Source organism: Engystomops pustulosus, chromosome 8 (genome assembly GCF_040894005.1).
Source record: "Engystomops pustulosus chromosome 8, aEngPut4.maternal, whole genome shotgun sequence".
In the NCBI taxonomy this organism is placed as follows: Eukaryota; Metazoa; Chordata; class Amphibia; order Anura; family Leptodactylidae; genus Engystomops; species Engystomops pustulosus.
In genome coordinates this window covers 44222477-44246751 of record NC_092418.1, presented here as the reverse complement: position 1 = coordinate 44246751, position 24275 = coordinate 44222477, and the positions used below count along the sequence as shown (strand labels likewise).

Below are 24275 nucleotides of genomic sequence, written 5' to 3'. Positions count from 1 at the left end.
CATTATAGTTACATATATTGTTGTGCCCGTGTACAGACAGACCCCTACATCCGCAGGACGCGTCTCCATAGCAAGTGATCAGACTTGGAGGAGCCAATCAGCTGGGGCGGGGGCGTGGCTCCGCGCTATGTCGCCTCCCGTGTGTTCCGTGTACGGGACATGGCGGCAGTGATGGCGCCGCTCCTGGCCGCCTGTGCGTGTGTCTCCGCAGCGCTGCTGCTGTCTGGCGCTGGGCACACATGGCTTCTGTGTGCGGTAACGCTGCTACTTGCGTTATTATGTATTTCTGTCTTCATAGTCCCCGGGCGGCCGTCACATGTGTGTGTGCTGGTGCTGGGAGACCTGGGCCGCAGCCCGCGAATGACGTATCACGCCCTGTCACTGGTTAGGAACGGCTACAGTGTGACCCTCGCCGGCTTCCGTGGTAAGAAAGACCCGTGCACTGCTGACAGCTTCTTCTGTATTGTGAACGTCCCCATTATGTCTAATAGGGAGCAGTCACCCAGGTATCACGCGGCTTTTGGTGCAGTTCTGTAAAAGTTTATATGCACAGGTAGCGGAATATACCCCAATTGTGAACCTGGGTATATGTGTGTCCATCGCACCTAACACTAGTACAGTCACATGACAGTAATCGTATCCACCACCTGTGGGAATCTTTGCCATAGAAATGTTTTATTGTGTTGTGGAATCCATGCAGATTTTTTTTGCACAGATTTTGTTGCTTAAAATGCAACAAATCGATGAAGCCTGTAGGAGAGAAGCGTGAATGTAACACAAGTTTCAGCCTTTCCGGTTAGTTCTGTAGCTTCTGTTTCATTGTGTATGAGGACTGGGTCACTCTGCCATGTTATGAGTCATGCTGAATCCTCGAAAGTAACCAAACCTTTCCCGTCCCAGAGTTGTATTGTGAGGATAGAACACTGTGCCTTGTGATGACACATGTCGTGCCTGTGGTTTATAATTGGGACCCACAGGACTTGCTTGTGTCCCCGTACAGGGTTAATCCTTGTGAATGATGCCATCCGTCCTGTGGCGGTCCTATTCTCCCATCACTGAGGTAATTGCAGACATTAGCGGCCATGTTGGAAGGTCGTAACAATGTGTCATCTCGTTTTCTTCTTTAAAGAAACCGATCCTCACAAAGATGTCTTGAACAATCCGAAAATAAAACTTCACGAATTTTCTGACTTCAAGGCACTAAAAGGTAAAAGATTACTATTAGATTTATTGTAAATGTGTGTTTGGCTTCACTCTTACTATTTTACTACCTCTGAACAGAATGGGGAAGTGTTCTGTGCTATTGTGCCTCGTGGAGGGAAAAGGTAATGGAAAAAGTCATTATCAGACGCGGTGTTTTAATCCTTGCCTACACTGCTTTACACGTTTTACAGTTTGGCAAGGGCATGCTTACCATCAAACGTGTGGCCCACAGGAAAACCCATGCTATAAATCAGTGGTGGCGAACCTATGGCACGGGTGCCATCCCCCAGCGCAGAGTTCGCCAGACAGGACTCAAGGCCTTTTGCAGCTACAATGAAAAATATGTGGGTTTTAGTCGTAGTTTGGGCACTTGGTGTCTAAAAGGTTTGCCATCACTGCTATAAATGTACAGCATGGAGATGCCCCTGGTGCCATTGTGGTGTGTGTGCTCTGTACTATGCCATTATTACTGTATATACTCGTGTATAAGCCGAGTTTTTCAGCACAAAAAATGTGCTGAAAAACTTCCCCTCGGCTTATACGCAAGTCAATACTGTAAAAAAATAATTAAAAATGGCCCAAAAAAAAAAAAAACCTTATTTACTCACCCTCCGGTGGCCCCGATATCATCGCGGCTCCTCTTCTGGCTTCCCGGCTCCTCTTCTTGCTTCCGCGCCGTCTTCTGTCTTCTTTAACATCGCGTTGGGCGCCGCCGTTGTTCTTCTCCCGTGCGGCGCCTAGTATGACGTCAGCAGCGGCGCGTCATACTGGGCGCCGCACGGGAGAGAACAGTTGCGGCGCCCAACGCGATGTTAAAGAAGACACAAGACGGCACGGAAGCAAGAAGAGGAGCCGCGATGACATCGGGGGAGCAGCGCTGCGCATCGGGGCCACCGGAGGGTGAGTAAATAAGGTGTTTTTTTTTTTTTTTTAATTCTGGGCTGACTGTATACTACTGGGGGCAGTGCTGTATACTACTGGGGGGCAGGCTGGGGTGGCTGTATACTACTGGGGGGCAGGCTGGGGTGGCTGTATACTACTGGGGGGCAGGCTGGGGTGGCTGTATACTACTGGGGGGCAGGCTGGGGTGGCTGTATACTACTGGGGGGCAGGCTGGGGTGGCTGTATACTACTGGGGGGCAGGCTGGGGTGGCTGTATACTACTGGGGGGCAGGCTGGGGTGGCTGTATACTACTGGGGGGCAGGCTGGGGTGGCTGTATACTACTGGGGGGCTGGCTGGGGTGGCTGTATACTACTGGGGGGCTGGCTGGGGTGGCTGTATACTACTGGGGGGCTGGCTGGGGTGGCTGTATACTACTGGGGGGCAGGCTGGGGTGGCTGTATACTACTGGGGGGCTGGCTGGGGTGGCTGTATACTACTGGGGGGCTGGCTGGGGTGGCTGTATACTACTGGGGGGCTGGCTGGGGTGGCTGTATACTACTGGGGGGCTGGCTGGGGTGGCTGTATACTACTGGGGGGCTGGCTGGGGTGGCTGTATACTACTGGGGGGCAGGCTGGGGTGGCTGTATACTACTGGGGGGCAGGCTGGGGTGGCTGTATACTACTGGGGGGCAGGCTGTATATTATAGGGGGCTGGCTGGCTATGTATTTGGCTGGGTCTGTGACCAATGCATTTTTTGGTGGTAAAATTAGGGGTCTTGGCTTATACTCGGGTCGGCTTATACTCGAGTATATACGGTATGTTGTCATCAAAGACACTAAATGCAAACTCTGCACCTAGCGGAAATCAGAAGTAGATTTGCTTTCATTAAAATGTCTCAGTAATGCAGCCTTGGGCCTTATTCATACATCAGTGATTTGGTCAGTAATACATCACATCACAGAATTGTGCAAAAGAAAAATAATAATAATCTTTATATAGCACGCTATCATATTCTGTGGCGCTTTACAGATCATAGGGGACATATAAAATACTACATTACAGTAGTATAATTGACTTGTAGTTCTGTCATTTATATTTAGTAAGGTCTTCATGTCTATGTATGTATACATGTACATAATTTTTTTTCTCTTGATCTAGTTGGACCAAGAATTCTTCGCTATGTCTTAAAGGTTACAGTGCAGGCTGCCCAGCTGTTATGGGAACTGTTGAGAATTGATCCCCCGTCCTTCGTCCTTCTTCAGGTATAGTTTTACATTTAGCTGTAGCTCTACAAATGACTGTTCATTTTTACAGTTTCAGGCTGTCTACAGGGAAAACTGTAGATCTGTAATTGGTACGTTCGGAGATTGCACCTAATTTTGCTGCAAAAAAAAATCACTAAGTTGCCTACCATGTTTAAAGGGGTATTCCCATAATGACAAGATTCTTAACCTCCTAGTGCCCCACGCCGTACTAGCTAATACTGGTACAGGTTTATCTCCACTTTTATTTAGCTTCTGGTCATTCTTCTAGTATCTGACATATAGAAAAAAAAAAAGAGAGATGAGACAGATCAGAGATAAGATGGATATAAAACACATTGACGTGAAGTGCCAGTGTCTGAGCTGGTCTTGTAATACAGGGGGGATGGACAGGAGGCAGAGAGCCCTACAGTGTGCAGACAAGAGAAGCTATTCATAAGAAAAATTCAAAGACAGTTGGAAGATTTGCAGTCGTATCCAGGGGCAACACATTGTAAACATTAGGATTGATAGGTTGGAATTATATCTGTGAAATGCTGTATTTTTGTTAACAGTGAATTGGAGTGTGTTATTTTGTTATCCTGAGTATATTTAAGAATCTTGACAAGCTAATACTGTAGTTAATGCTGTATGGGGAGAGCTCACGGGAGAAACTTTTTGATTTCTTCCAGCGGCATTTAAAAGATGTGGGCGCCACCATGTTGTTTGCGATCGTTGCTCCCCGTGACTTGATCCGGAGTGGCGATAAGTTGCCATGACATCCTCTGGACTTTGTAAGACCCCGAGGCTGTGTGTTTTCCACAGATTAGTTACTATGCAGCAGTGGTACAAGAATCATTTCTGAAAATGCCATATAAGATAAAATAATCCTTTATTAGTCCCACAGTGGGGAAATTCACAGCGTTACAACAGCAGAGAGGATACAGAGAGTGAAGCACAAACTATGACAACAATAATATTAGGGATAAATGAACAAAAAGAAAAGGGGGATAAAAAGACAAAAAAGAGACAAGCAATGATCAGCAGTTTGATGTTTAGTCTGTGGATGGGACCTGCAGGGACTGGTTAGGTGGGGGGCGCAGGTTACTTCTGTTTGGGTCTTGTTTGTTGAACAGCCTGATGGCAGCGGGGAGGAATGACTTACGATAACGCTCCCTCTCACATTTGGGGCGAAGCAGTCGGTCACTGAATGTGCTCCCCAATGCCACCACAGTCTCATGCAAGGGATGGGAGCTATTCTCCAGAATAGACTTCAACTTACACAGTGTCCTCCTCTCAGCTACCACCTGCACTGTGTCAAGAGGACCCCCCAGGACAGAACTGGCTTTCCTAATCAGTTTGTCCAGTCTGCTCCTCTCTCTAGCTGAGATGCTGCTTCCCCAACAGACTATGCCAAAGATGATGGCTGGTTCCACTACAAAGCTGAAGAAGGTCTTAAGAAGAGCCCCCCGCACTCCGAATGCCCTCAGCCTCCTCAGCAGGTGTAGCCGGCTCTGACCCCTCCTGTGAAGTGCGTTTATGTTCTCTGCCCACTCCAGTTTATTGTTGAGGAGGACACCCAAGTACTTACAGGACTTCACTGCCTCAATGTCTGTCCCATGGATAACCACCGGTTGAGAAGGAGGACTGTGCTTACGAAAGTCCACCACCATCTCCTTGGTCTTCCCAGCATTAAAGGGGTATTCCGGGAATATGAACGTCTGACACAAAAACCCATGATGATATAAATAAATGAATACAACAATACTCAATGTCATTAGTCACAAAATGGAGCTTAAATAATTTGATTTGATGATTTACAAAATTTATGGCCTCTCTAAAGTAGGTGGAGTTATCACTAAGATGGCTGCCACTGGAAACTACAAGTTCCATGATCCTTTAGTTCTCAGTAACTCCTCCTACCACTTATGCTCTGCTCCCAGTGATGATATAACAGGTTTTCTTGCTCTGTTACCATAGTAATAATGTATAACTGCCATCACCACAACACTGACCATATTGGATGCACTGCAACCAACCGACTACAGCCAAACTTAGTGGTGATCACATGACCTGTCCAGGCAGGTGCAGGACATGTGACCAGCGGCCATCTTCTGTCCTGCAACGGACCGCGCGGAGGAAATTAACGGACTGATTAAAGGGCCAGTAGCATTTTAATTCTTCATTACAGTCTATGTCATCAGCATTTTCTGCTAAGGGGAGCAAATTTTTAAATAACAACTAATTACACATTAGCTTATATTTTGAGTGCCCACTTGTATGTGAATTATGCTGATTCCTGGAATACCCCTTTAATCCTAAGGTGGTTTCGCTGGCACCAGTCCACAAATTTCTGGATCAGTTCTTTGTACTCCCTGTTGTTCTCGCCTGTAATGATGCCGACTATTGCAGAGTCATCAGAGAACTTCTGGAGGTAGCAGCTCCATGAATTGTACCTGAAGTCTGCTGTGTACAATGTGAAGAGGAAGGGAGCCAGAACTGTAGCTTGAGGTGCACCTGTAGTAGTAGTATAATAGAGTAGTATTGCAGTATATACTAGGAACACTCATGCATGTTTTTTTGCCAATTTCACCACATTTGGAATTTTTACAGTTTCCCAGTACACGCCATGGAATAATAGGTCACTGAGAAGTAACATTTTTTTTACACAGAAAATAAGTACTCGCATAGCTCTGTGTACGGAAAAATAAAAAAAAGATATAGATGTTTGAAGGTGGGGATCAAAAATGAATGATACGCTGCAAAGCAAAGGGGTTAAGTATACTCCGGATAACAAAATTACACATTCTCTTATTCACTGTTATTAACAAAAACCCAACATTTCGCAGACATAATTCCAACCTTTCTATCAGTACTAATGCTTGAATTTTTATAAATACCTTCTTATGTCTGCTCATTGAAGTGCTCCCTGCCTCCTGCCCATCTCCCCTGCATTACAAGACCAGTTCAGACACATGCACTTCTGCCAGCAAGCAGCAGTGTGAAGAGACTTCATTTACAAACCACACAGAAGAGGTCTTTATCTGGAGGGCGACATATAGCAGAGCTAACACTGTGTGTTATAGGTGAGTTAGCAGTGCTGAGAGTGTTATTGTGTTTTATATCCATCCTGTCATCTCTGATCTGTCTCCTCTCTCTTTTTCTGTGTGTCAGACACTAGTAGAATGTCCACAAGCCAAATAAAACTGTACCCTAATAATCTAAGCACATTGTGAGCGCACAGAGGAATCATGAAGTCTCCTTAAGGAGTCCCTGCCCACATGTTTTACACCATAACATGAGTGATAGGAGCTAAAGCAGAAATAATTAATTGCAGCAGTAAAATTGTAAAGATTAAAAATGATCTTTACTGTGTAAACATCACCTATATATAATTGGGCACTTGGGCAAACAATTGTGTGTGTATATAGATATCTGAGGATGTAATACACCCTATATGAACAATATTTTTAGTTATATCTTCCAAAATATTTCCTAGAATTGGATCATTTAAGGCATGCCAATTTTTTTTCAATATTATTTTTTTTTCCATTACTAAAGCATCTCTACTATAATTTGATGACAGTTTTCTATTATATTCTCTTATTATTTTATGGTATTTCTTATTGCCTTTCAAGGTTTTTCTCAGTATAAACTGAACAAACCAAGAACAACTCCTGTTTTCTTTAGACAGCAAGCATATAATGATAATAATTGAAATGCTGGGAAAGACATCTTATGATCTGCCAACAAGGGGGGATATTTCTGAATGCTGGTCTGCTATATCACAGAGAATGTTTGTAGAATTTTCCGAATCATTTAATGCTATAGATATATTACATTTCACAGTTTCTATTGGTAACATCTGGAAATTTTTGTCCTTTTAAGGTAGAATCCTCCAGGTTTGCCCGCTATAGCAGTCACATGGTTCTTTTGTGTTTTGAGAAGATGTCATCTGATAATTGACTGGCACAACTATGGCTACTCTATTATGAGTCTGACCAATGGACCTGGACATCCAATCGTACGCCTTGCTAAATGGTTTGTACATTTTATATCACTGGAACAGCGCTGTGTTGTTCTTCGTAGCATCAAGATTTCTAAAAATGTGTGTTTATTCCAGGATTGTAGCTGTACATTGGGGGAATATCCTCACACTGCTGTCAAGTCTCTGTATTGTATAGACATTCAGCCTTTCCTTTCTGCTCTGATAGACTGCTGTAGTATTCAACCATATTCCAGCTACATTCCTGGATTATAAATGCATTTTCCACAGTCCTGTCTCTACTAACACTGTAATAGTTCTGCTCGCAGACACTATGGATGCATCTCCCCCTCAGAATCTGTTCTAAGGCTTTATCTGTGCACATAATTTCTTGGTTTCTGGGGCTGTCTTCTCTGTTTTGGATTTAACAGCAAGAATAAAATGCACAATTTTGGTGGATATCTTTTATTCCATCAGTTTTTTTTTTTTTTTTTTTTTTCATCAGCTATTGGTAGGTAAAACCACGAGTTATAGATGCCGATCCCTCTATTATACCTGTTTTTTGACTCGCAATAACTGGTACAGAAAGCTGATGAAATTACTAAGGCTCGGTTTACATACGTTGTATGTGAATTCCAACAAGTGGACATGAGGATTCCGACATACAACATATTACATCGTATGGCACAGACTTATTCCACTACAGTGGGAGACGTCGCCCGGGAACCCTCTCTTCCCCCTGAATGTAGGGGGAGGAGTGTACTTTGGCAGCAGCCAGCGATTGGCTGCTGCAGATGAACGATTTGTTATTCGCCAATGATATAACTGTCCTAATATGGACAGTGACATCACCGGGTCCCCCCTCCTTGGCAAGACTGTTAGGAGGGATGCAATACGCTGCATCCGCTCCTCATAGCCGTTCTTTGCCTTCGCTAAGTGCATATGTCACACAGCATGAGGCTGCAGGATGATAAGACGAGGCTTGCTACATCTTTCCATCCTGCATTTTTTGAAGAACAGGAGTTATAGTCAGTGTATATGCTAAGTGTATACATCAGGTGATTTCCCGGGTTATACACTTAGCGCATACAAAAGCGTGGTGTGAACTTTTAAACTTTTTTTTTTTTTTAATAGCAACAGAAACCTTATTGAATGGATTATATCGCTAATGTTTAATGTATAAACAAAAATGCACACTTTAACACCTTAATGACAGCTGCACCGACAGAGTAATTTTTCTGATGCGATGACTTTCTACAGTCCTCTGTGTCCTGCTGGTGCCAGGGTTGGGCTATGTTATCACAGCCAAGCCACTGTATGAACACCCTGGATCTTGCAAGCTCTGATCGTGGGTAATAACCCCTCAGACCCTCATTGTCTAAAAGAGTGCAGAGGCAGTGACCCCTCACCGCCCCCCCCCCCCCAGGCTGCTTGTAGTAACTTTCTATTATGTCTTGCCAGAGGCCTCACCCGATAGATGCCTATTAGTATCTGACAGATTTGTGTATAAAGTAACAAGTAGTGCAGTACATTTGTAGAAGAGATCAAATGGTCTCATCTCAATTTCCCTTTGCAGAAAATTATAAAAGTATCTATCCCGTACAGCAAAAAATGTAATAAACAGATGCCCAAATTGAAATTCTTATAATTGTCAGTCACACAAATAATTATGTTAAACGGCTTAGTGATAGAAAACAGCGGGTCCTCATTAATGGCACATTCTCAGATTGGGTTGACGTTACCAGTGGAGTGCCACAGGGGTCAGTATTGGGGCCAATTTTTTTTAAATATTAGAGAGGGTTTTGTGGAAGCTGAAGGAATGCGCAAACAATAGCTGATGCGGTTTAATATAGATAAATGTAAAGTTATGCACTTGGGCCATGGAAACAAAAAGTATAATTATGTTCTAAACAGTCGATTACTTGGTAAAACTGGAGCTGAAAAGGACTTGGGGGGGGGGGGGGGGTATTGGTGGATGGTAAACTTAACTTAAGTGACCAGAGCTGCTGCTAAAGCAAATAAAATTATGGGATGTATCAAGAGAGGAATAGATTCTCATGATAAAGACATAGTTTTGCCCTTATACAAATCCCTGGTCAGACCACACATGGAATATTGTGTACGGCTTTAGGCACCAGTGTATAAAAAGGACATGGTTGAGACGGAAAGTTGCAGAGAAGAGCAACCAGGATTATTAGGGGAATGGGGGGATTAGAATACACTGACAGATTACAAAATTTGGGATTATTCAGTTTAGAAAAGAGACGACTGAGGGGAGACCTCATTACAATGTACAAATACCTGAACGGACAGTACAAGGATCTCTCCAAAGATCTTTTTCTACCTAGGCCTGTGACCAGGACAAGGTGGCATCCTCTGCGCCTAAAGAAGGGGTGGTTCTACCGTCACTCTCTATGTCTATAGTTATGGTGCTTGGAAATGCGATGATGAAAAAGGTGTTTTCTTTTCATTATGCAAATTAAGAAAATGGGGGGAAAAAATTTATAAGTTTTGCTTTTGAGTGTGTTTAGACCCAGAGAACAAAGGTTACTAATAATCTAGGTTGCCCAATGAATGCAGAAAATTATTATTAGAACACAAATCTAAAACGTTTTTTTCTATCGCACGGTAAGGATTAATAAAAGTTCATGAGTAGGATATATGAAACCCAAAATAGTACAATTGTTCATTCATTTTTATTTTTTTCAGGTATGAAAAAATGTTTGGCCGACTATCAAAATCTAATTTCTGTGTAACAAATGCCATGAAGGAAGACTTGCTACATAACTGGAGAATAAAGTAAGAAATACATTAGATTTCCTTCCACATGATGCATAGAATATCATGTAAATGACAATGTAGTTTAAAGGGGGTTTCCCATGAAGCAAGTTAGGCCCTATCCACTGTCTTAACATTTCTAGCTGAAAAGCAGTATTTGGTTATTTTCGTTTTGGTGAAATTATGAAGATTTATTCATTTGAACATATGATTGAGGTATCTGTAAAATCTGCACATTTTCATCTGTTACATTTAGGGGATGTGATGGTAAATATTTTCTGATTGCAGCACATTTCTTGTCAAATTCAAATTTTATGTTTTGTTTTTAAGTAAAAATTTACACTTTGAATCGCATGAAGGCACCGATGTCCATAATCTCTTTTAAAGAGAACCTACCACCATGATTCTACCTATAAAGGTAGATTGGGTGGTAGGTGGATGTAAGGGACGTGAGGAGAGCCCTTTTTAGAGCTAATCCTCACGTCCCCGCTAACTTTTGGGAAACTTTATTAACCTAATATGTAAATTTAGTTATGCGGCTACTGGGGCGTGGAGTAGCCGGCACGAGGCTACACAGCGCGACTACTCCACGCCCCAGTAGCCACATTACTCCTCCTACCCTGTTGTGTCCGGCGCGCAGCTCCTCGTAGCTGCGCGCCCTCGTCCGATATGCGCAGAACGCCGGCTGAGCAGTCCCATCTCCGAGGCCGGAGCTACTGCGCATGCGCAGTAGCCGGCTTGTCAGACGAGGGCGCACAGCTACGAGGAGCTGCGCGCCGGACACAACAGGGTAGGAGGAGTAATGTGGCTACTGGGGCGTGGAGTAGCCGTGCTGTGTAGCCTCGTGTCGGCTACTCCACGCCCCAGTAGCCGCATAACTAAATTTACATATTAGGTTAATAAAGTTTCCCAAAAGTTAGCGGGGACGTGAGGATTAGCTCTAAAAAGAGCTCTCCTCACGTCCCTTACATCCACCTACCACCCGATCTACCTTTTATAGGTAGATTCGTGGTGGTAGGTTCCCTTTAATGCAATGTTGAAAATTGGCTAAGTGTCTGCTTTCAGGAAATATACGGTTTGTTGCGGTTTAGTATAGTTTATTTTATTTTATTTTTTTCTGTAATTTTGGCTTTATTTGTCAGTGTCAAAATTGTAAAAATTGCTTTGGCCAATAACACACAATTTCCAGAAATGCCTAACAAAAAAGGTGGAAGGGGTTGTAGCAAGTTTGATCATTATTCCCTAAGCACAGGATTGGGGATTCCAAGCTGATCGGTGGGGGTCCAACTACATGGGTCCTGTTCTCGGTAATAGTGTGACAGGTCCAGCATGCGTCCATCTGCTCAATTAAATAGTGTGGTAACATCAGAAATTGCCAAGCAAAGCGCTCTGCTTTCTCCTGTACTTCCAAGCACAGTGAATTTGAGTGCCCCAGATAACGGAGCACTGTGCTTAGCAATATCTGACGCTCCCATGGTATTTAATGGAGCAGCAGGGCTCATGCACAAAATGCAGTTAGATACATTTGTGAGAATGAAACCCCTATTCTCATAATTGGTGGGGTCCTTTCCAGTGATTGATAGTGGTCCCGCCAGTCTGGCCCCTCCAATTAGATTATCGTCACCTGTCCAGATTGTGGAGAGCAATCCCTTCATTATCCTGCACAGCTCTGCACTTTTATTAGTGGCTTTTCTTGGTATTACAGTTTACTGCAGCTTCATCACATTTCCAGGAGATTTGTGTTGATCTATTTGTAGGCGTAATGAGAGATGGTACCCAATCTATACCATAGCCGGGCTGATGAAGTCTGAGGTTTTTTCTTTATTGAAAGGATAGTTTCTGTGTATAGTCAGATATGAAACTGATATGTGAAGTCATTTACTACTCATACATTTACACATTTATTCACCACTTCTCTCTTGCAGAGCCATCACTCTGTATGATAAACCTGCATCCATATTTAAAGAGACCCCAGTGGAGCTCCAGCATCAGCTCTTCATGAAACTTGCAGTGGATTATGCTCCATTCAGAGCTAGGTATGTGTCCACCAATACTTGCATCGTAGAAATCAGGAGACATGACTTGTCATTTTCCCCAAACCATGTAGAGATGCATTGAAAACGTAATACAAATGAGTGTAGCAGTTTTCTATATTGTTACAGGGCTTTTCCAAGTCCATCTTGATTACAGCTCTAGTGTCAGATAGTCAGTGGGGTGCCAGGTGTAGCACCTCCTGTTTATGGGGTATCTCCAGAACTCTGTGCTCGGGGGTTTACCCATGTGACTACCTAACTCCACCTCTTTGCAGTCATTGATATGGTAGATTCCAGTATATAAATTCTCTGAATGCTTCTTACGGCCGCACAGAAGTGGTTTACAGGGGCAGCTGAAGATGCAGTGAGTTGGGTAAACCAGGTGACCACTGCCATCTTTATACCTGTGAGTAGGAATAGTGCCCCATCTAATAGAAATGATGAGCATAACCAGTCCCTCATCTTTGAGGCTTCCAGGATGGCCGTAGCTTTCAGTATTTCATGTGTCCACATGTGAGTCTGTTCTCATAATAAATGGGGGTCTGACTGACCTGTGGGTGGGGAGGAAGGACCATAACTTGATAAGTGCCTTTCCCACCTGTATAAAACTGGTGTCTGTGCTCTACAAATGGGGTACAACCTTATTTTTAAAAGATTCCCTACAATGGAGACTCCAGCAGTAGATCCCCCTGTGCTTTGTCCATCCTGACACACAGGAGATGGTTGGAAATATCAGCTTGGTGGTCGGGGATCGGCGGAGACGACGTTCCCACCCATTTCCATTTACCAAGAGAGCAGGGGGTGGAGCGCAGATCTCTATCATTATACTCTGTTTACTTTAATAAAGCCAGAACATCTCCTATAACAATTCCTTTGTTCTGAAATAATGTAGTTTTTGTCGTTATTCTTTAAGTTCAGATTGTACAGGGACAAACGTGGAAAAATGTGCATTCACAGAGAAAAACCTTGCATCTGGTACTGTTACACACAGAGCAGGACGACCTGCCTTGCTCATCAGTAGTACAAGCTGGACAGGTATGTAGTAGTTTTTCCCACTCCTAACACAATACTGTAATAAAAGAATTTTAGATTTTTATTTGGAAGTCCATTGACAGCAGGGCCCCTGTACTTTTATGTGTGTAACTACCAAGCTCATGTATCATGATGCACTCTTTGTTTCTGCAGAGGATGAAGACTTCAGTGTGTTGCTTAGTGCACTGCAAGGTATGTATGTATCTGATGCTTTGTATGAGTTTTTGACAGTTTCTATCTTTCTGGCAGTAACTTGAGATTAGAGGAGTTGTCTGGTCCCCTTGCAGTTCATTAGGTTACCACTATCTCGCTGGCAGAGGTCCAGGACCCTGCACTGATCAGCTGAAACCTGTATAAGGATGAAGATGGACTTGGAAGGCTCAGCCCCCCCATATAGTGGCCATACCAGAGAACTGCACTTTGCTACTATTCAAGTGAATATGAGCTGAGCTGCAGTACCACTTCAGCCCTGTGTATCCAGCTAAATCTGGTATAATGGTCCCAGCTATATAGCAACCTATTCATGATTTTCTTCATGATTACCAACAAACCAGTAGTAACACAATGTAGATTTACAAACAGAAAAGCAACAACTTCTAGTTGTCTTTTCTTTACATCTTTCCACTCACAATCTGGAAATATTTCTCTCCCTTCATGTATTACCGAACAATATATTGATTTGTACCTTGTTCCTTTTAGATTATGATAAATTGATCACAGATGGATCCAAACTTCCCTCTCTGATTTGTGTCATAACAGGTAAAGAATCACTTTTATTTCTCTTTAATTCTATTGCTGTTCTTTGTAAATTATTACATTTACAGTCAGGGCGTGGAGTCGTAATAAAATGGACCAACTCTGACTCCAAAAATATAGAATGTATTGTTACAATTGGTGAACAATGAATACAACTAGAAGAAAACCTACAGATCAGGCTAGTATACAATTTGAATGTATAGTGGGGCCTGATCTGTTGTCTGGCATACAACTTTGTCTCGTCCCCCCCTGCGGTGGGGCCATTTTTTAACCAGTATTTGTTATTTCATTACAATAAAATAAATATTTTGTGACACTATCTTTTTGTGTTTAATTTGTGCTATTTTGTTGGATTTTTTTCTTCCCATTTTTGCAAGGAAGAACTATAGGTTTTCTTCATGATTACCAACAAGCAATATGGTGTTAAATCACATAGTGATATAATATAATTTGCAGTAGATTCTTATGCTATAATACATACGTTGCCCTTTTTCTCCCTATATTTGGTCTGTTCAATTTTATTGCAATGAATACAACTACTAGAGTGATCAGGAAAACTGGATTAAGGGTACATTCAGGGTGCATTCACACAGCGGTGGAGAAGGCGCTGGAGAAGAGGAGGAGGTGACGCCTACATAGAAAATAGCGGCTCACGGCCGCACACACGGGAAAAGACAGAGCATGCTCTATCTTTTACCTGTTGTGGGGCCTGGATCGTGCCACACATGTGTGGCACCGTACCGCCGCCATTGCTGTCTATGGAGACACTCTCGTCGGATTCTTTGCCATTTTTGGGGATTCAGAGCTTGGACAGGTATTTAATAGGTGTCTGTGCTTGGATTTTGGCGCACGCGATCGTTTTTGGCGCAGCTGTGCTGGCTTCCATGCGACACAAATTGGGCAGGGGGGGTGTTCCTGCCGGGATTTCACTTTTCAAATTGTGTCACAAGCACTTACATGGACCACTTCAAAGAAAGCGAACTCTGTCGGACCTGAGCGGGGGAGTGACACATGCAGGATATCGGGCACACCATCTTGGGGAATTGCGGCAGAGTGCATTATGGTCGGAACAATGCATTTTCTGTGAACTCCAGGGGAAATGTGCCCCATTGTGTAGGAAGTTTGGTTTACCGACTCCACAGCCATGTCTACAGATATTTTGGTTCATATGAGCAAATAATTTAATCTGCCTGTAAATATTGCCAGATCCATGTGACCTATAGAGGTTTATTCACAGGGGTCTACATGCCCACACTGAGATTACATGATAGTTGCTTTATTAGGCAAGAGTGTACTAGTTATATTGTAAATATCATTGCCCTAGTCCAGCAAGTTTGTACTTTGTTGCTTTTCATTTTTGATCTACAGACAGTCCCCGGGTTACTTACAAGATAGGGTCTGTAGGTTTATTCTTAAGTTGAATTTGTATGTAAGTCAGAACTGTATATTTTATCATTGTAACCCCAGCCAGAACTTTTTTGGTCTCTGTGACAATTAGGTCTTAAAAATTTTTGGTTGTCATAAGAACGAGGAATAACAATAAAGCTTCATTGCAGACAGCTTTAACCCCTTATCACCGACACTAGTTTTCAGCTCAATGACCAGACTCGATTTTTCAAATCTGACATGTCTCACGATAATTGGTTATAACTTCGGAACGCTTTAACATATCCGGGTGATTTTGAGAATGTTTTCTCGTGACACATTGTACTTCATGTTAGTTATAAAATTTAAGTGATAAGTTTTGCGTTTCGTTCTGAAAAAAAGTGAAAATTTGGCAAAAGTTTGTAAAAATTCTTCATTTTCCAAGTTTGAAATGTTCTGGTTTCCAGACAGGAAGTAAAACTACCCAAAAAGTTTGATAATTAACATTTACAGAATATCTGCTTTATGTTGGGATGATATTTTATGCTTCCGGTCATTTTTCTAGGATGTTATGAGGTGCAGAACTTTAGGTGCGATTTTTCTTATTTTCATGAAAATTGCCATAACTCACATTTTGAGGGACAACTCAGCTTTCAAGTGACTTTGAGAGGCCTAAATAATAGTAAAACCTCATAAATTACCCCACTATAGAAAGTTCACCCCTCAACATATGTAAAACAACTTCTATTAAGTCCATTAACCCTTTAAGTGTTTCACATGGGTTCAAAAATATGGACCTGCGATTTAGAAACTATGGAATTTTTTTGGAAATACATTCATTTAGGCCAAAACTGACATTTTCAGAATAAATTAAATGATGAAACGCACTGCAACGCTTGATGCCCAATTCCTCCCGAGTGTACTGATACCCCATATGTGGTGGTAAACTGCTGTACGGGCGCACGGCCGAGCATAGAATGAATGGAGGCGCCGTCCACAGCAGATTTGTATTGTCACATTGTACGACCTATAAATTTTTATTTTTTTTGGTAATGCGATCATATGAGGGCTTATTTTTTATGGGATGAGATACAATGTATAAATAATTTATTTTGGGAGTCTAAAGCTTATTCATGAGATTTTATTAACTATTTCAAGGGGGACACAAACAAAATCATCAATTTTTATTTTGGATTGTGAGCATTCCCCGCCCCCCCCCCCCCCCCCCCGCTCACCATAACGTAAAAATAATATTTTATCTTTATTCTCTGGTTCACTACGATTGCGGTGATACCTCATTTATATAGTTTTTCTTATTTTGCTCAATTTTCCTGAGCAAAACCAATATTGGAGAAAATCGCATTGTTTTTACTATTGACAACTTTTCAGGGCCATAACTTCTGTATTTTTCTGTTGTCAGATCTGGTTGAGGGCTTATTTTTTGCGAAAACAGTTGTTCTTTTCAGTCGTATCATATTAGGTACCGTAACTTTTTTTGATCACTTTTTAGAACATTTTTTGTGATGATGTTTGATGAAAAATTGTATATTATGGGAAGTTTTTCGAGTTTTTTTTTTACGTAGTTCACCGAGCGGGTTCAATATTGATTTAGATTTATTGTACAGATTAATACGGACGTGGTGATACCAAATATGTACGTGTTTTGTGTTTTATATACTTTATTTGCATTTTATGTGTTACTGGGGAGATTATGGGACTTTTATTTTATTTATTTATTTATATTATAAAAAGATTTAATTTTTTTTTTTTAACTTTTTTACATTTTCTACTTCTTGGCTTGAATAAGCGATCATCCGATCGCTTATTCAAGCCTTTACACTGCAATACACTTGTATTGCAGTGTATAGTGAAAGTAACTGAGCATGCTGCGCATGCTCAGTTACTTACAGCCGGGTCCTGCCAGGAAGGCAGGACCCGGTGAGAAGAGGAGCCGACAGCCCCGGGTCACTCGTCAGAACCCGGGGCAGCGGCAGGAGGGATCGGATCCCCCGGTAAGCACACCGGGGGGGTCCGATCCACGGGGGACACACTTGCACGCCGCGGTCATGCTTGACCGCGGCGTGCAAGGGGTTAAACACCCGGGATCGGAGTTTTTCCGATCCCGGGTGTTAGTGCCGGGTCTGGGCTGTGATATCACAGCCCGACACCGGCACCAGCGAGACCCGGTGTCCCGAAAACTTCTTCTGATGCGCCGCCGTAGAAAGGCGTCGCATCAGAAGAAGTACCCTTAATGACCGCCGTAGAATCCCGATAGGGCGGTCATTAAGGGGTTAATAACTGTTACAGCTGATTATTGTAGCCTAGGACTAAAGTACAATAAATTACCAATATCCAGAGGTCCGTTTGTAACTAGGGGTCGTATGTAAGTTGAGTGTTCTTAAGTAGGGGACCGCCTGTACTCGATTTTACAGGATCCAGCACTTATTATGTTCATGTTCTTCACCTCTTCCCCATGTGTATAGATAGAACTGATCATGGTTCTTAGTGACATGAACACAGAAAGACAAGACAAGGCCTACTCATTTGCTATTACAACCTTGCCAATGGGGCTTGTTACACATAGTTATGAGTTATTACTCTACTCTTAGTGTGAGGGTGTGGAAATATTGTAACAGAAGTTCTGATTTTGCTTGTGTCACTGTAGGTAAGGGGCCCCTAAAGGAATATTACTGTAAGCTGATTCAAGGGCTGCAGCTGAAGAACATACAGATCTGCACACCATGGTTAGAAGCCGAAGACTATCCTGTATTACTAGGTAAGGACAACCTAGCTAGAACACTTGTGTTACCAGTGCAAGCTATTTCTTAAAGGGGTTTTACAGGTTCCAATCAATGCTGCCTTCATACTGAAAAGCATTACTATGCGTGGCCGTGTTGGGACTCGGCTAAAGAGAATGATAAATGTTGAAAGCAGCGTGCATATTTATATAATGCTGTGGAAACTACATACATTTTTACAACCGAAGCCATATTTTACCCCAATTCTCTTATACTGTAGGATCAGCCGACCTAGGAGTCTGCCTTCATATGTCCTCTAGTGGTTTGGACCTTCCCATGAAAGTGGTTGATATGTTCGGGTGTTGTCTTCCTGTGTGTGCCGTAAATTTTAAATGGTAAGATTTTATATGCTATTTAGAATAAAAATTAAAATCCTACATGTTCAGAATTTTTTTAAAAGAATTTATCAGAAATGTTGACCACACATGGCTGCAGACCTACATGTAGCAGCCCTGTAGTAGCAGCAGGACATTGAAAAATGCATTTATATTCCAGCTCAAGTGCACTGGTTTTTGAGGTCACATTAATGACTTGTATTGCTGTAGAAGCTTCTGTTTCAATACTTCAGCAGTTACTAACTCATAGAGAGGAGTGCCTGTGCTGTACTCCATAAAGAGATCTAAAATCCAGTTCACCAGAGTGCTTAGTCCAGCTACAATCCTGGAATATAAATGAAGTAGTCCTATTGTTACTAACAACATTGCAACAATGCATTTGTATTCCAGCTCTGGTGCAGTGGTGATTGAGGTCTCTTCACTGCACACAGCACAGCCCTCCAGTAACTGCTGTAGTATTGAAAAAGCACTATCCACCTCTCATTAGTTATTGATGTAGCAGCCTCTAATAATATATAATTATATATATTATATACAATCCTGTAATATAAATGCATTTTTCAGTCCTGTTGCTACTAAGGGACCCACGGCTGTGGTCACACAGATGTCCAGGACCTGTGTGTGGCAGGTAGCATCACCACTGTGAAAAATACATATATATTCTAGGAATGTAGCTGGACTTGGCACTCTGATGCACTGCGTTGTTGGATCTCTTCAGAGCACAGCCCCTTCTTCTTTTTTGAGTTATTGCTGTAGCAGCTTCTACTACAGAAGTTACTGTAGGGCGAGTGGCTGTGCTGTGTTCATTGAAGAAACTAACAACACCCAAGGCTACCATCACACAGATGACCAGGACTGCTGCCCACCACTGTCTGCAGCCTTGTATGGTCACATTTGCAGACAGATCTATTGCATATGTCTTCATAACTTTTCTCTATATAAACAGCTGTCTACCGTACTGGCACCGGCTCCCAGTCTCCAGCATGTGTGGTTTTGTCATACCTGGTGCATGTGACCACTGAGCCATTCCCCAGTCTCTGCGCTCACACCTGCATGTGACTGCTGAGGCCGGGGATGTGCACAATGAACATGTCAGCACCTCTAGTATGATGGGACTGGATGCAGCATGAACAGACACGCTTCCTTTTTTTTTAAAAAAAAATGTTTATTGGACTTATTGGAATAGAGTACACTCCACTCCTGGTTTGGACAAAAAAACCAGGGTTTGGGGACCTTTGTAATTGCAGGTGTATAAATAATTAGAGTCAATGTGCCAGCATAATGTGCACTTACATAGCATCTATGCTAACACCAGGTACATGGTCAGGCTAATGCACTAAACACAGAGTTTGCACTGAACACCAGGGTGTCCAATCCTTATCATCATCAGTGTAAATGGTGAACAATGATGATTTGATGTCTTGGTTCCCACAATCCTACCCGTATACCTGAACCATTTTTACCCCATTGAGAAGCTTCCAGGACCCGTCCTCCTGCAGCCAGTTGCCTAGTACCATAGTGATGTACGTGTGAATGTGTAGATTCAGATTCTTGGTCAGGTTTCTAGGATCTGCCAGTGTTTGCATCTCCATACAATGCAGATTATACCTGCTGCACCACTGACCGACACATTGATAAGTGTGATTATTTTCTTTACAGCTTACATGAACTGGTAAAACACAATGAAAATGGTTTGATATTTGAAGATTCCAGAGAGCTGGCAGCACAGCTAAAGGTATGGATTGTGTCACCTCCCTTACATATCTCTTACTGCCACAACCAACCAAAACGTTATTCCAAATGTTTAAAAAAAAAATCCCATTCTCTGCATTGCTCAGAGGTTTCTGGTCTTCCAGTTGATCATCCTCATTGCCACAGCCACTTACTGGTGTGTTACTCAGAATCCTCATTCATTACTGTAGATCCAGGGAGTCAGGGTCCTTACACTGCAGTTCTATTTTTTTTTTTGTTTGTTTCTTTTTTTTCTCTTTTCTTTACTATCCACTCCTGGTTTGGGTTGTAAAGTTACACACCCAGCAGAATTCTACTAATGTCCCATAGATATGAATGAGGCTTCTAGTCATCCATGTTCTTGCCACCTACTGCCATTCAGATGAAGATGGTGCCACTAATCTTCTGTGCGTTACTGTAGCCTGAGATTTACGTCACTACGCTGGTGATATTATTGGGGTTGTCTGTAGGTTGAAAGACATGGGGCTTTCGTCTTAAAACTGCTCCTCTCCTGACCATGGGTAGTGTGTGGTTAGCTTTTTTTTAATTTTTTTTTTTTAAACCTAGCGCAAAAAAATTTAAAAAAAGCTTAAAAATACTCCTTTTACCTGATGGTGGATGATTATCACTTGCCTCCCCATCCCCTCGTGTATCAAGCTTCATATGTTATAACTTTGCATGCAAAGATATGCAAATTAGGCTGTGCTCCGACACATGTGAGACATTCACATGACCTGTGCTCCCAGCTTGCTGCCTCACATGAGGCTTGACATTACCGGCTCTCAGAACACACTCTTGAGGCACCCAGATACGTGAATAAATTTGTAATAAACTTCTTTTTTACAAAATGTGGACCTGCAAAGTAATAACAAATGAAGGACGCGGTACAAAAGAAATGGGATGTAGAGGTAAGTAATAATCCTCTACCATCAGGGAATCTCACTGTAGATGTCTTTTTAAAATGGTAGTAGATGGGCCCCATGACCAGGCAGTAGTGGATGCTACGGGGCTCCAAACCATTTACTTTTACCTATTTTTTTTACTATAATTTGGGCAGGAGTTATCAGGGAGCACATTGTGTGTTTCCTGCTGTCTTTTCTATACAAATGGAAACAGCCCATTATATGACTGTTACCAGTGATCTGTACACACAGACATGCAGAGAGGATGCACATGGCAACTTCCCTGCAGGAATATGAACCCCACCTGCTCCAGGAACCCTTAGAATGTCATTACTGACCTCACTGGATCCCCCAGCTCTAGTGTGCACAGCACAGTCACCGGGGGCAGATGGTATTGCTCATTGTCACGTTACAGGATCCTGAGGATGACAGAATTTTTTAGGCTGCCTGGTTTACAGAGAGGATTTTCGGGGAGCGCCCTATCCCCTCCAACCTACTGCTTACGATATAAATTAATTTTTGCATTCCGGGCAGTCGCTTCCGATTAACATTCCCACTCCCCCAGAAGGGCTTGCAAAATGCACGCATGTTCGTGTGCCTGCGGCCTTCACACAATGCAAATGCAATATAACAGTATATACATGGTCTTATGCTGCACCCACATAAACACATGCAATACTTATGACACACACTTACTTCCAATACATATCACACTATACTGTGTACACACATACATATCATGCATATGGCACACTAATACTGCATGCGCACACACATGCATCCAATACATATGATACACTAATAGAAAACACATTTGCTTCTATTCTCTTACTCTCTGTGGTGGAGGCCCAATAACAGTTGATAACAGAGGTAGAGGCTGGAGAGAAAGTGTCTGCAAACTGTGGTGTACAATCCCAGCAGATGTGACAGCTGGGGCCCCTCTCAGCTGCAGGAGAGGAACATCTAGCAGTGAGTGTGATTTCGGCCCGCAGCAACAATGGACACTAAGGGGGTGCTCCCATTTCAAGTGAATGATATTGTTTGTATTATAAAAAGTTAAACAATTTTCCAATATACCTTCTGTATCAATTCCTCACATTTTTATAGAGCTCTGCTTGCTGTCATTCTAAAGTTTCTATGTTTACTTTCAGTGGACAGAAATCTGACCATGGTCACACAGGTGCACAGCTCGTTATAACACAAACTGTGATTACTCTCTGCACTTTTTTATTATACAAACAATATAATTAATTTGCTAAAATGAGAATACCCCTTTAAGTGACTGCAACTCGCGGCCAGGCCTGAGGGAGTGGGGAGAAGTAGCAATATTGCCTGTACAAGCGTCTATGGCGCTTGTACAGATGTTAAGAAGACTAAGCTCCATCTCTAAACAGATTACAGGCAGTCCCCGGGTTACATACAAGATAGGGTCTGTAGGTTTCTTCTTAAGTTGAATTTGTATGTAAGTCGGAACTGTATATTTTATCATTGTAATCCCAAACAGAACTTTTTTTTGTCTCTGTGACAATTGGATGTTAAAAATGTTGGGTTGTCATAAGAATCAGGATTAACACTAAAGCTTCATTACAGACACCTGTGATAACTGTTACAGCTGATTATTGAGGCCTAGGACTAAAGTACAATAAATTACCAATATCCAGAGGTCCGTTTGTTACTAGGGGTCGTATGTAAGTCGAGTGTTCTTAAGTAGGGGACCGCCTGTATCTACAATATTAGCGCAAACATGGTCAGGTACCCACAATTTTTAACCTCCGGACAACCCCTTTAACTTTTTATATCAATGAAAAGGGCACTGTCATTCTAGAAAGATAACTTGTTAGCAAATTGGGAACCTACATTTGTCTAAATCTACATTTTAGCTGATGCTAGAAATAAGGGGCCTATATTATTTACTTATCCCCTCCCCCCCATAGTAAGTGCTGTGCCCATCTATTAAAGCTGAGGCACCCCACAAATGGTAAAATGGAGTCACTCCAGGGGAGCTTTACATCCCTCCTCCTGACCTAAGCTCTCTTACCATGAGAACCGATGTGACGCACATCTTTTAGGGACAGGCTGGAGCTTTTCTAGTTGGTGATCTGTACACTCCATGCACTTCAGCCCCCGCTCTATTAGTGTCTGCTACTTGGCAGGAAAGGCTCTTGGAGTTGGAGAGGATAAGTGGTGTATACTGTGTGCATGCGATCTTCCCATCAGCCTGTGACCCTTGTGCTTTACTAATGGATCTTAATCTACTTGTCAGATGTTTTACTAGTCTTGAGTAAATCCATATATTTTTCACTGGTTGAGTGTCTTAAAAGGTATAAATGACTATTACAAGGAGCAGATGCTAGAATAATGCAGCAGTAGAAAGTACACTTACCACTTTCCGTCTCTTTGTTCACAGATGTTATTTATGGACTTTACAAGTGATTCTAGCAAGCTCAAACAGTTTCGCCGAAATCTTCAAGTATCCAAGCAAATGAGATGGGATGAAAGCTGGGACCAGACCGTCCTGCCAGTATTAAGAGAGCAGTACAGGACGTGACGATATGGAGCAGAGTTACACGAGGAAACTTCCTAAAGTCACATTGACCTCCTTGTCCTCTTGCTGGTTATATAGAAGAAAAGGGTTTAATAGAGCAAACACAAATGAATGGAGAGATGGGAAAGTCTTCAGATTTCGGGTGTCCGATAGATTCCTAATATATTTTTATAACCTGTGGCAATGCATCACTGTGAAAAGGACCAAAGAACAAACACCTTATGAACTACACTCTATAGAGGGAATAACAGATTTTTTTTTTTAAACCATTTTTATTGGGAAAGAGAATACACAAAAATACAACAGATATACAACAATGTTCATGAGCATGCAAGACAATCAGTCACATGTGCAGTTTAGCATGTACATATTCCATCTCCTCCCTCTCTCCATTTTCAAATTTTTCCTCCATCTTTCATGTAAATCAAGGCACATATGTGCACTCTTAGGTCTCAAGTCAGCTGTTTCTTCATAAACACAAATAATATAACATATTTAACATAACCAAAAGATTTTTTTTGGTCTAAGGCCATAAAAGGGGGATGAGCGAGCACTAAAATTACTCGAGTTGAACTTTTCCCGATGCTCGAGTGCTCTTTTCGAATAACGAACCCCATTGAAGTCAATGGGAGACTCGAGCATTTTTCAAGGGGACCAATAAAATTTGTCATTTTATTGAGAAATAA

At 42.3% G+C, this 24275-nt stretch overlaps 1 protein-coding gene across 3 annotated transcripts; it reads left to right on the top strand.

The window, feature by feature from the left end:
- Positions 1-56: 56 nt before the first annotated feature.
- On the top strand, positions 57-24275 carry ALG1 (ALG1 chitobiosyldiphosphodolichol beta-mannosyltransferase). 3 transcript variants are annotated; one of them, XM_072120787.1, is made up of 14 exons: positions 57-193; positions 299-424; positions 1130-1207; positions 3247-3350; positions 7222-7370; positions 10024-10113; positions 12018-12128; positions 13039-13160; positions 13311-13349; positions 13857-13916; positions 17944-18054; positions 18297-18411; positions 20071-20146; positions 23452-24275. In XM_072120787.1, exons 1-14 carry the CDS (start codon positions 160-162, stop codon positions 23590-23592), a joined length of 1356 nt encoding a protein of 451 aa, XP_071976888.1. In that variant the 5' UTR covers positions 57-159; the 3' UTR covers positions 23593-24275. The 3 variants fall into 3 exon arrangements, with proteins under 3 accessions (XP_071976888.1, XP_071976887.1, XP_071976889.1); XM_072120786.1 differs by having other exon boundaries at positions 106-424; XM_072120788.1 differs by lacking the exons at positions 57-193; positions 299-424; positions 1130-1207 and having other exon boundaries at positions 3248-3350; positions 7218-7370.